Source organism: Pelodiscus sinensis, chromosome 2, assembly GCF_052426305.1.
Source record: "Pelodiscus sinensis isolate ZL-2025 chromosome 2, ASM5242630v1, whole genome shotgun sequence".
Lineage (NCBI taxonomy): Eukaryota > Metazoa > Chordata > Testudines > Trionychidae > Pelodiscus > Pelodiscus sinensis.
In genome coordinates, this window is record NC_143053.1 from 146,985,821 (window position 1) to 146,998,387 (window position 12,567).

The 12,567-nt window shown below is 44.3% G+C and overlaps 1 protein-coding gene across 1 annotated transcript in view; it reads right to left on the bottom strand.

The window, feature by feature from the left end:
- The window catches only part of LOC102447295 (dynein axonemal heavy chain 5-like), a 290,514-nt gene that overhangs the window by 28,057 nt on the left and 249,890 nt on the right, over positions 1 to 12,567 (bottom strand). The window contains exon 73 of the mRNA XM_014581788.4: positions 11,861 to 12,049. Within this exon, the coding sequence (XP_014437274.3) occupies positions 11,861 to 12,049 (189 nt within the window). The remainder of the gene's footprint in view (positions 1 to 11,860; positions 12,050 to 12,567) is intronic.

The window sequence follows — 12,567 nt, forward strand, 5'->3', positions numbered from 1 at the left end:
GAAAATATTACACTAAATTAAAAAAATCCACCTTACTGGCATTTATTCCCCAAATCTCTTTCTTACATAAGTGGAATACATAAAATATTGTAACTAATGCTGCAGTATAGAGATGATAGTGGCACTTACAGAAGTCACTATGGCTATGCTTCTCATTGTGTAATGCAACCATTTAAACTCATGACAATAAAAACTCTTTGTTGTGCAATCATGTGTTTTGTTTATATAGCTCTGCATTGTAAAGACCAACTTCCTTCTACAGGCAGTCCCCGACTTACGCGGATCCGACTTATGTCGGATCCACACTTACGAACGGTGCTTTCTCGCCCCGGAGCTTGCAGGCAGCGGTCAGCCACCTCGACCTCCGGGGCGAGAAAAGCTGCTCCCAGTGCCCCTGGTCTGCTGGGGACCGTCTCCAGCAGACCAGGGGCACCACGAGCAAAGCCGCAGCGGCGGCAGGTCCTGCACCAGAGCAAAGCCTCAGAGGCGAGGGTCCCGCGCCAGAGCAAAGCCTCAGAGGCGAGGCACCCCGCCGAGGCTGCGGCTTTGCTCGCGGTGCCCCTGGTCTGCTGGAGACGGTCCCCAGCAGACCAGGGGCACTGGGAGCAGCTTTTCTCGCCCCGGAGGTCGAGGTGGCTGACCGCTGTGTCTCCCCCCCCCCCCCCCAGCAGACCAGGCTTTTGTTGTGGACCCTGGGGCAGAGCAGCTGGGGCACTGCTGGTTGGTCCCGCAGCGCCGCTCTGGGCACTACTGGACCAACCTGGCAGCACCCCAGCTGCTCTGCCCCAGGCGTCCCCAAGTCAGCCATTGCTGAAACTGACCAGCGCTGACTACAGGAAGCCCGAGGCACAGTTGCTCTGCCCCGGGCTTCCTGGAATCAGCGGCTGATCAGTTTCAGCAGCAGCTGACTTGGGGTTCTTAAGTTGAATCTGTATGTAAGTCAGAACTGGCGGTCAGTTTCAGCAGCGGCTGAATCTGGACCAGTTCCGACTTACATACAGATTCAACTTAAGAACAAACCTACAGTCCCTATCTTGTACGTAACCCGGGGACTGCCTGTATTTGATTTCTCCTTTTGTGCTGTCCCTTTCCTCTACTGCATCTAACTTCTTTCTAAAAGAAGGTAGCTTGGACTTGACTCCCTGTAAAAGTTATGTCATTCCTCTGATGGTGGGGTTGTTGCAGAGCAACTTGGGTGTTGCTAGGTACCAAAACGAAGTCTGAAATCCAGATACCTACATGGCCATTTGATTGCCAGAAAAGGCCCAGAAAAATCAGTTTCCACTACTAATTTGGTAGCATGTACTGATAGAAAATTACTATTACATATAGGTGTAACCCCCAAGGAGATTGCTTGGATTCCCGGGGCCTTGTCTGCTGGCAGCTCAGGGAGAGGCTCTGAGTTTGCCTTGGCTCCCGCTCCCTACCAGGGCCAGAGTCTGCCCGGCAACCCATGGGGAGTGAGATGCCCCTCCCAGGGGGAAGGAGAGACCATTGTTGAGGGGAGTCTGGAGCCAGCCAGGAAAAGGGGAGGACTGAGTGTGTGGGAGCTAGTAAGCCCCAGGCCTGCATGCAGGGTTCCCCCTGAGAACTGGCCTCTAGGGACCTGAAGGCAGGATCCCTCAGCTGGGTTTATGTCTCCACTGTTGATTCCCAGCTGTGGAGTTTGCTGGGAGGCTTCCCCAGCCAGGCGGAGTTGGCTCCCCAGCTCCCTGGGTGAGACCAGTCACCGCATGGTCAGCTCGGCTCTAGCAGCAAGTTCAGGGCTGCTGCCTGCTGTGTGGGTCTGGATGCTGGGCTGGGAGGCTATAGTTTTGAATTATGGTGCAGTTGTGTGGCCTGCATCTTGAGCCCTGCACCCCTTCACGGTGAGGGGAAATCCTGGGACTGAAGCAGCCTGGTTCCTGCTTGAAGAGGACCCCGGTGAGAAGAGAGCAGCCCTTTGCAGAGACTGAGTCATCTCTCAACCTGAGGTCATTCATGGAGTGTGTGAGTGCACCAATTTTTAGTTAGTCAGTCAGGGAATTTGTTTGGGGATTTTATTACCTGCAGCATATTAAACTGTGGAGGGATTTGCTGCCTTCTCCCATTTGTGAGTCCTTTGGGCTGTACTGGACCTAGTCAGCTCCACTGCTAAACCACTGCAGAGAAGGATTGTGTGGTCAACAGTCATCAAGGGCCCCAACAAAGTACGCGTACCAACAGGACACTAACCTCACAGTTGCTGGGTACCGGTGACCCTAAAAATAATGTTTTACCCTGTTCTGTTATAATTGTCTCCTGTTTAATATAATTGTGTTTATTATAGTGTATGTGTTTGTGTTATTTTCTGGGAGTCTCCAACTATCTGGCAAATACGTGGGGATTATCCTGGGCTAGAATTTTCCTCCCAAGCTGCCCTGGTGACCCTGCTAGGAAGGAGTGCGGGGGGTGGAGGCACCGCCAAGTACATCAATCAGAAAGAATAAAATTGAGTGGGTGGCGGGATCCAGAAGAACCCAGACCTATCCATCCGAACCTGAAAGGAGATTGGCTTTAAAAGAAGGTAACCAGGTGGAGAGGGGGCGCTACATAGGGATGTTAGATATAGTGTAATTGAATAGTCATGTAACCACATAAAATTTTAGCAGTTACATGACTATTCAGTAGTTCCCGGGAGTGTGGCCAGCAGCCAGTGTGCTTCTAGCCCTACTCCTGGTAGGGCTTCTGCCTCTGTATCAGAGGCAGCAGAGCGGGGTGCCAGGTGGAACCGGTCCACAAAGGAAGCCAGTTTTACAACCAGCTCCCCTCAAGGACTGGCCACTTGCCGCTCTGTGCTGCTGCCTCTGATATAGAAGCAGCAGCACGGGGTGGCAGCAGCCCCTGTCTGTGGGGTTCTGAGCTCCCCACAGACAGAGGCTGCTCCGTGGGATGCAGAGCTAGCCACGGACAGGGGTTGCTTTGGGGCCAGCCTCCTCTGCCGGCACAACAGCAGCATGAAGCTGGTGCTTGGGGAACTGGCTTTTAAACCGGCTACCCCCAGCAACAGCCTGCACCCCCCCCCCCCCACACACAGCAAGGGGGGGGGAGAAGGGTCTGCAGAGCCGATGCACGTAGGAAGCTGGCTTGAAAACTGTCTTCCTGTGTGTATTAGCTCCTGCCTATCCCCCTCACCCTCCTCACTGCTGCCTCTCTATCAGAGGCAGCAGTGCAGAGATTGTGGGCAGGGGCAGGAGGATCTGGTGCTTATGGGGAGCCAGCTTTAAAGCTAGCTCCCCATCAGCACTGGCTCCTGCTCCTCCTATTGCTGCCTCTGATAGAGAGGCAGCAGTGAGGAGGGTGAGGGGGATAGGCAGGAGCTAATACACACAGAGGCAGCAAGAGGGGAAGGAAATATGTGTAGTCAAGAAGATTGATCGATAATCCTAGGCTTGTCAATTAATCGTATAGTTGATTACATAAGATAACAAAAGCGACGAGGAGTCCTGTGGCACCTTATAGACTAACTGAAGTAGGAGCATAAGCTTTCGTGGGCAAAGACCCACTTCGTCAGATGCATGTAGTGGAAATTTCCAGAGGCAGGAATAAATATGCAGGCCAGGATCAGGCTGGAGATGATGAGGTGATCCAATCAAGGAGGATGAGGCCCACTTCTAGCAGCTGATCTGGAGGTGTGAATCCCTTGGAATTCACACCTCCAGATCAGCTGCTAGAAGTGGGCCTCATCCTCCTTGATTGGATCACCTCATCATCTCCAGCCTGATCCTGGCCTGCATATTTATTCCTGCCTCTGGAATTTCCACTACATGCATCTGACGAAGTGGGTCTTTGCCCACGAAAGCTTATGCTCCTACACTTCAGTTAGTCTATAAGGTGCCACAGGACTCCTCGTCGCTTTTGCAGATTCAGACTAACACGGCTACCCCTCTGATATAAGATAACAGCAAGGCAAATCTAGTAAATCAATCTGTTTCTTCCAATAGAAGATAGAATCACAATTCTAATAAAATAAAACATCAGCCTAATACAGTGGATGCTAGTTTGCTAAGGCCAAAAGTCCATTAAATGCTAATTTGTGCTTTTCTTAAAAGACACCAACGATTTGTGTGCACAGGGAACTAGGATGTTAATTTTACATCACACTAGTTTTACCATAAGGGCTTGTCTACACTTGTGTCACTGTAGCACTTCAGTGAAAACACTACGGCTGTGTCTAGACTGCATCCCTTTTCCGTAAAAGGGATGCAAATTAGACACATCGCAATTACAAATGAAGTGGGGATTTAAACCCCCCCGCTTCATTTGCATAAACATGGCTGCCGCTTTTTTCTGGCTCGGAGCTTTGCCGGAAAAAAGCGCCAGTCTAGATGGGGATCTTTCGGAAAATAAAACCTTTTCCGAAAGATCCCTTATTCCTGATGGAAGAGCATCTTCAGTTGGTATAGGTAATCTACCCCCTCAACTGCCAGGAGGACGTGGCAAGTCTAAGGAAAAATTCTCTCATTAACCTGGCACTGTCTACACTGGGCCTTAGGTTGGTTTAACTGCTTCATTCATTCTGAGTCTGGATTTTCACAGCCCTGAACAACACAGAATCATAGAAGTGGAAGTCATCTCAAGAGTCTAGTCCCCTGCACTCATGGTAGGTCTAAGTATTATATAGCAAGCAGTTCTCAGTGTGTGGATTGGGACCCCAAAGTGGATCATGACCTTATTTAATGGGGTCAACAGGGTTGACTTAGATTCCTGGGGTCCAGGGCTGATGCCCGAGCCTGTTCCCCACCCCCGACCAAAGCGATGGGGCTCAGGCTTTGCCTCCCCAACCCAAGGCGGTGAGGTTTGGGCAGGCACAAGCTTCAGTCCATCTTCTGGGGTCATGTAGTAGTTTTTGTTGTCAGAAGAGGGTTGTGGTGCGATGAAGTTTGAGAACTGCAGTGTAGACCATTCCTGACAGATGTTTGTCAAAACTGTTCTTAAAAATCTCCAGTGATGGAGATTGCACAAACTCCAAAGGCAATTTATATAGTTATAATACGCACATAATTATATCAACCTAATTTCCCACTGTTGGCCAGGCCTAACACCTTAAGTGGACATTCAAATGCCCTCAGGCAGCTTAGCTTTGTACATTTAAAATGGAATAATTTAAAGAGCAAAAAAGGCACACTTTGTGCACAGCATCTGTTTACAACCTGAGTTAATATGGAGTAATGTTGTTATAACTGGGCCAACAATTTTGCCCTAATTGTACATGTAATTGTGAAAAGTATATGAAAAAGCTCATAAAATGTTACAATAACCTAAAATAATAAATGTTAAGAAGAAGTAAATTAAGTTGCTTTCAATAATGAATATTTAATCAGTTGCAAAAGACCCAGACAGACTAAATTAGACCAAACAAAAAGACCATTCAAGGACTGTTAAAATCATGCTTGGTTAAAAAAAAAGGTTGGAAATGAATAAACTAAAAGTGGTATGTTGGAGATTAGGCCTAATTGGTGAACAAAATAATAAGGGGATGGATTGTTCCCCCACTACACCCTTTCTGGGTCCTTTAAGAGCATGACTTTGGAGGAAAGAAAAAACATAGGGAAAAACAGAGGCTATTGCCACAAGCTTCATCATCATGGCTGCCACTCCCATTGGTTTTTGGGCCCTGGGCCTTCTTTGTCCTAATCCTGAGAGATGTCCAGTTCAGACAGGGTCAGAGAGAAAGTTCCAGATGACAGTGCCACCCCTTCTAGCACCAGCTGAATCCCCAGACCTGAGATTAAATGGAATCAGACTTTTAACGATTGCAGCAACAACAGCTCCTGCTCATCTCAGCTAACTTCTCCTTTCCCCAAAAAGCAATTATTACCATCTTTAATACCATCTAAAAGACTGTCATACACAGAAGTTTTTGCCCTCTAATACTCTCTCCAGTTACAGTGAAAGGGAAGAAGGCATGTTGTAAAAATAAAAGTCTTACTTAATACTTTGTATTTCAAATGCTATACCCATTTTTCCTTCTTTTCTGCATTTTTAATGAATGGTTAAAAGAATGTTTAATGGTGTGTTTGCCATGGTGCTAAGCAGACTGAGATTTCTGTATATCAAACCCTAAACCTTGTTTGACTTTATTTACTGTTGGACAATGAAACTGGATTATGTTAACATCTTTAGCTTATTTATTCCATTTAAAATAATACAACAGTAGCTAGTTCACTTGAAATTCATACGTTAGCTTTCTCCACACTAACTTCACTATGTAGACAAGCTCTAAAGGTGAGGCTATTGTAATGACATAATGTGTATCTAGCAGCATTCCTCTTTAAAAAGGAAAAGTATAGCATTTCAGTGATGATACTTGATAGGACAAGTGAGTAAATGCCTTGACAGCCTCCATTTCTAAGGTTTTATCTTCAGGGAAAATACCATTTTAAATGTCAGATGCTTTTTTCCTTTGGGGGCAACTACCAGTGAGGTTATTCATTTATTTTAATCATATGCATATAGGATTTTTACAGAAGGGCTGTCAAAAGGAATAGGTGCCAACATATTACTCTAGTCCTTTCAAGTTTTACAGATCATTCAACAGAATGAGTCAATGTCTTTCTTTCTTTCTTTCTTTCTTTCTTTGCTAGTACTAGAGCATTTAACATTAGAGCTGGGAGAATAGTTTCCTATGGATAATTTATTTTGTGAATAATGTCCTCTTTTCTGTTCACAAATGAATTGCAAACAGCCTCTGCCTTTTTAAGAGTTTCACAGTAAATATCTCCTTTTGCCCAAACAGCCAAAGGAACAATTCTTTGTACCACTCACTGTTTTCCCTTACACTAGATATAAGAAGAGCACTTCAAATATAAGAGGCACCATGGAGAATCTGACCTTTAAAAACAAAATAAAACATTTTTTTAGCTTGTAAAACACCTTTCCTCCCATCTCAGATAACTTAACATGGCATTTTAGTAAATTGTACCAAAACATTTTCTTCCAGATGAGAACAAGTCTAGGTAATTTCACTCCAAGGGGTAGTTTTCAATAAATAAATAAATAAACACAGTTATGTGACTCTAAAAAGAAAGGCTTAAAACAAGAGTCTCCCCTCAACTACAATTATAGAGATGCTGACACAACACTATAGTAGCTAGCAATTCCCCCGGCTTGGGAATTCTTCTAAGAAACACATTTTTTTTCAAAAATGCAAACATCTGTAATATTTTATAATAGCAATGAAACATATCAATGCAAGAATGATACTGTATTAATTCATCCCTAGCTGCATTCACAACACTCAGTCTTGAGCATCAAGCACACCACTACAAAAGGCTTTTGAATTAATGACATAATTCACAACCTGCCTTGTCTTTGTTATTGTTGAAATGAGACTCAAATTGTGAGCTCCTGTAAGTTTTGCTAATTACAGTACAGTTCAATTCTTGGAAATTATTGTTAATTACATGACAAAGCTCATGAATTTTGAGCCATGATTGATTGTTTTGCAGTAGGGTCTATATCAAACAACATGATCATTGATTTCCTGATCCCTATTCTAGAACTACATTAAGAAACCAACCTGACTGACAGAAAGGAAATCTGAAAACCCGTTAGTTAAAAATAGCCCAATTTGAGATGAAACACACTAATTAAAGCAAACCCATTTAAAAATATTTCCTTACTATTTGTATATATTTTATATCACAATTGGCTTGTGAAGTGGAATGTAAACAGAGGCCAATTAACATGCAATATGATAATTTAAGAAAGGAAACAACTAAAATCACAGTCATACTAGCTCATATTGTTTATACAGTGTCATGTATGCTCCTTATGGAGTTGCCCACAAGTAACACAATACTTTAGTTTCCAGTAGAGGAAATTGACCATTACCATGAATCAAGAGTAGTGACCGTGTGTGACCATAAGCACTCCTATATTCAGACATTGGTACAAAATATGCGTTGTGAGGTATCATTTGAGAACCAGTAATACACTGGTGAAATGCATCATGGTAGTGTATTTGTAATGATACTGCATGTGGAGTTACAGATGTTCTTTGATATGAAGTTTTGAAGTGTGAATTTGAACAAAACAGGTCTGCTCAGGTCAAATACATACGAAGCAAGGTGATCAGTGACAATGGAATTGTAATTTACAATATGCTATAAACAGAACCATCAAAGCTCAGAAGTTCATTGGAGACTCAGCATGTATGGATCATAAAGAACTTGTATTTTTTGATTTAACCCAGTGTAGTCGTCCGGCAGAGACGAGGGGGCCAACATAATTGCCACCCCCTGGGCAAGGTTGGGGGACCCTTGGTTCATGCCCTGGAGGAGTGGGGCTTTGGGCAGAAGGGGTGGGGATGGGAGCTATCATCCCCCACCCAGCCTTCAGCACTGTCCAGAGCAAGCCATGTGGGACTCGAGCATCAATTGAAAGGGTCTGGGGCGCCATCCACCACTGCTGCCACAGGAGCCCTGGGCCCTTTTGAATCACCAGTCCCTGAAGCAGTAGCCCCCTCTGCTCCCTTTCCCCTAGCAGGACTGGACAGAGATAAGGAAGGTATATTTACTTAAATAAACAAAAGCTATCAAGAAAACAAGGAGAGGGTGTAATTATCGAACTATCAATGGGGGATGGAGACTGCAGCCCCAGAGTCAATGAACTGTAAGAAATATGCTTTTCAAAGTTTCTCATAAAGAAGCAGCAATAAAGAGAGGATCGGTGAACCCCTAAATTACCTTTTGCCAAAGACAACAAGGGAACCATACCTTGTGGTTCTGTGGAAGGTACTGACAGAGGCTACGTCTAGATTACAAGCTTCTTTCAGAAGAAGCTTTTTTCAGAAGAGATATTCTAAAGAAACTTCTTCTGAAAGAGAGCGTCCACACTGCAAAAGTGCATCAAAAAGCAATCTGCTTTTTCGAAAAAGGGCATCCAGACTGAATGGACACTCTCTTGCATGTAAGATGTGATTGCTATGGATGGAATGGCCACCAGGGCACCTGTGCTTTTTCCTCTTCCCTCTTCTTCCGAAAGAACTCCGTCTTTCCCGTCCACACGTGCCTTTTTGCGAAAGAGCTCTTTCACAAAAAGGCTTCTTCTTCGTAGAACGAGGATTACCAATGCCGGAAAAACCCCTCTGTTCTTTCGATTTTCTTGCATAAGAACACAATTGCAGTGTGGACATTCCTCAAGTTTTGTTGGAAAAATGGCTGTTTTTCTGACAAAACTCTGTAGCATAGACATACTCTAAGAGACAGTCAGCCACTCTGGGCCCAGAGTAATCGGTGAGTGAAACTACCTTAAAGAATGTGCTTGCTATAGCCTGCTGGTAAGTTTTAGACTTTTAGATGCGTGTTTTCATTTTTATTTGCTTGTAACCATCTCTACTTTAATTTCTCTTGTTTGATATCATTTAACCTATGTCCTATTGTTAATAAACTTGTTTTATTTTTAACCTAAATCAAACCAATGTGGGGTTTGAATTGAAATGATTGTTCACTCCAGTTAATGTGGCAAGTTGCTGGGTATTCACAGAATCATAGACGTGTAGGATGAAGGGAGCTCTCTTTAAAGGGTCACATGAACATAATTTTTTCTCTGAGTGTTCCAGGAGATGGGTGGGAACAAGCCCAGCCTTAGGACAAGGTGAGCAAGGTGGTTGCCTTAGGCCCCACGCCTTCAGGGCCCTGCACTGCCCAGCACCTGGCCACCCAGCTGCTTGCTCACTTCCCTGGTTGGGAGCCGCCCAGCCATGCAGTGCAGCCAACCACAGCACGCCACCTCGGGCCCCACAAACTCTTTGGCCGGGCCTGGGTGGGCACTTCAGAACAGATGGTTCTGGAGAAATTCAGGATTGGAGATCTGAAGTCACTTGGCTAACAGTAACCAACGCTGGTAGAGACCAGAGTGTGGTTGTTGTATAAGAAGCCGGCAGCTTCTTATATGACAGCCAAATTATGGCATAATTATGATGCATCTTGTACAAAATTCATCATAATTGTGACATACTCATTTCTTAATAATATTACTAGGATGACTATGGGGTTGAGGGTCATAGTATTATTTGGAGATACTTTAAGTTCTGTTTTTAGGAGTGGTGTTCTACTTATCTCAAGGGCTATGGGAGAACATCAATAAAGGAAGGGGCATACACTATAGGGAAACTATTAGGCATATACTATAGGCATACACTATTAGGTCTGTTTGTTCTGATAGCCAGCGTGCTCAGATCAGATAGCTGCCCCAGATGGATACGGAAGAAGACAAGGGCTCTACCACTGGATGTTTGTCTTTTTCCCCATCTAAAAAGTGGGAGTCTTTGGGAACCTGGTAACACAACCACATATCCAGTGAGTGGAAAGAAATACCATTGAAATCCAGTGAGTGGTGTTCGTGCTAAACCCATTTGCTTCTTCATTCAGTCACATCACAATTAGAATCTATCCCTTCCTGTCTATTCCCACTGCCAGAGTTCTTGGTCATGTCTTAACTAACACAAACTTCGCTCTGATCTTCACGAAACACATTTTTCTTCTTTACAGCCTCTTCTTCCTTGCCTACTATTCCAGCTCTTTTCATGTCCCTCTACTCACACCGCATCCTCAGTCATTTAAAACTCATCTAGATGAGCCCTGAAAAGCTCTGCTCTACATTTATTTCACCATTAGTCATCTGCTACGCTGGCAAACCTCCTTGGTGTGAGATCCTGCTTTTGCTTGCTACATAAGGAGCCATCCACATCTATGACGCTACATACTAAGGATGTTTAAATGTGATTATCTGGCTAATCATATAGTCGATACAATTTATATCGACTATACAATTAGTCGATAAGCGCCGCTCTGCAGAGCTGCAGCCGGGATAGCTCCAGGAGCCAACTTGAGCCAGGATTGAGCAGTCCTGACTTGTGCCAGCTCCGGAGCCACCTGCGCTGAAGCGCTTTATTTTAAGAGCCACTGGGCTCTTACTCCATTTAAAATGCAGAGGCACGGCGATCAGCGTGAACCGGGACGGCTTGGTTCCGGCTCATGCTGAGTCCAGAAGCCCGTTCATGGCAGACAGCCCTGCTCCAGCACCAGCCCCTATTCACGGCAGACAGGGCTGGCTACAGACAGGAGCTGCTGCCTGAGCAGCCCCTGCCTGTGGCCAGCCCTGGCTGCTGTGAATAGGGGTTGCTTGGTGGTAATAGCCCCTGTCCACAGGGAGTGGGAGCTCCCTGTGGCACTTCTGCTTTTGAAATGTGCAAGAGCCCTGCAGGGCTTGAACCATTTCCCCACTTGTACCATTTCCCTGCTGTTCTTTTGCCTCCTCTGTCCCCCGTGGAGATAGTGCTGGGGGGAACTGGCTTAAAGCCGGATTCTGCCCAGCATTGGCTCCTGCTCTCCCCCTTGTTGCCTCTCTGTGATAGAGGTAGCAAGGGGGGTGGGAAGCAACTAGTCGACTAGTTGCTTACATCTCTAGTATATACAAATGGTCTTGTAATACCATAAAATAGTAATAACAATAATATCCACTATCTTTTATTCACACACAAATGCAAGATTCACCACTACTTCCAGACAGAATGTCTTGTTAGTGTTTAAATCCTGTGTAACTAAACAATATCTCTTAGAATCATAGAATCATAGACCACTAGGACTGGAAGGGACCTCGAGAGGTCATCGAGTCCAGTCCCCTACCCTCTTCATATGTAACTTTTTGATGTACATACACTTTAGATAATAAACCAGAACAGTTACCCTTTTAATCAAGTGCAAGTTATTTTACTAATTATTTAAAATACATGTGAGTTAAACAAAAATTTCACAGAGAAGTGTTTTTACAAGTATGACATCTGTAAATAATTCATATATATCTATGCAGCATATCTTGCTGCATATATTTGTACCTCATGAGGGATGTAGTCTGGTGGCAACTTCTCCAGCATCTCATCAGCAAGCTGTTGTACCATTGCTTCTCTGGTTTCCCCTCCACCACTGCCACTATCTTTAGGCTGAATGCTAACTATTGTGCTTAGTGTCTCATTAGCCATATTAGTCTGATAAGTTATGTCTGCATTAGGATGAAGTCCAAATACCTTAATATAAAAATACAAGAAGAAAAAACATTAATAAATATGTTTAAAAATAGAGTGCTCTTGTTAATATACTATATTGGGGTTGTTTTTTAGAAAAATCAGTTAATAGACAACACAAAGGAAAAAGACAAGGGAGAAGAGCCTTAAATGGTGCAAATCAGCACAGCCTCATTACAGTCAATGAGATTATACTGATATAAACCAGCTAAGCATCTGGCTCAAGTTCTCCAAAAAACTCTAACATTTAAGCCTTTAATGAATGAGCACCTCCTAAAACCAGCCAAATCACCTCCATTTGTTTCAGAAAATGCTTTCCTTGAGCCAGTCTTTAACAGGAAAGTTTCTAGTGACTACAGTATTGGCTAATTCAATATCTTAGTCATGTGAAAGCTAAGCCCGTGTATGGTGTTGTGTAAGTCATACATTTTAGAATTGTGATGTTTCCTTTGTCATTATTTTTCAACCATTTTCCATTTCTGAGTCCCCTAAGATATCTTCCTTTTTAATTTTGTCTCTTC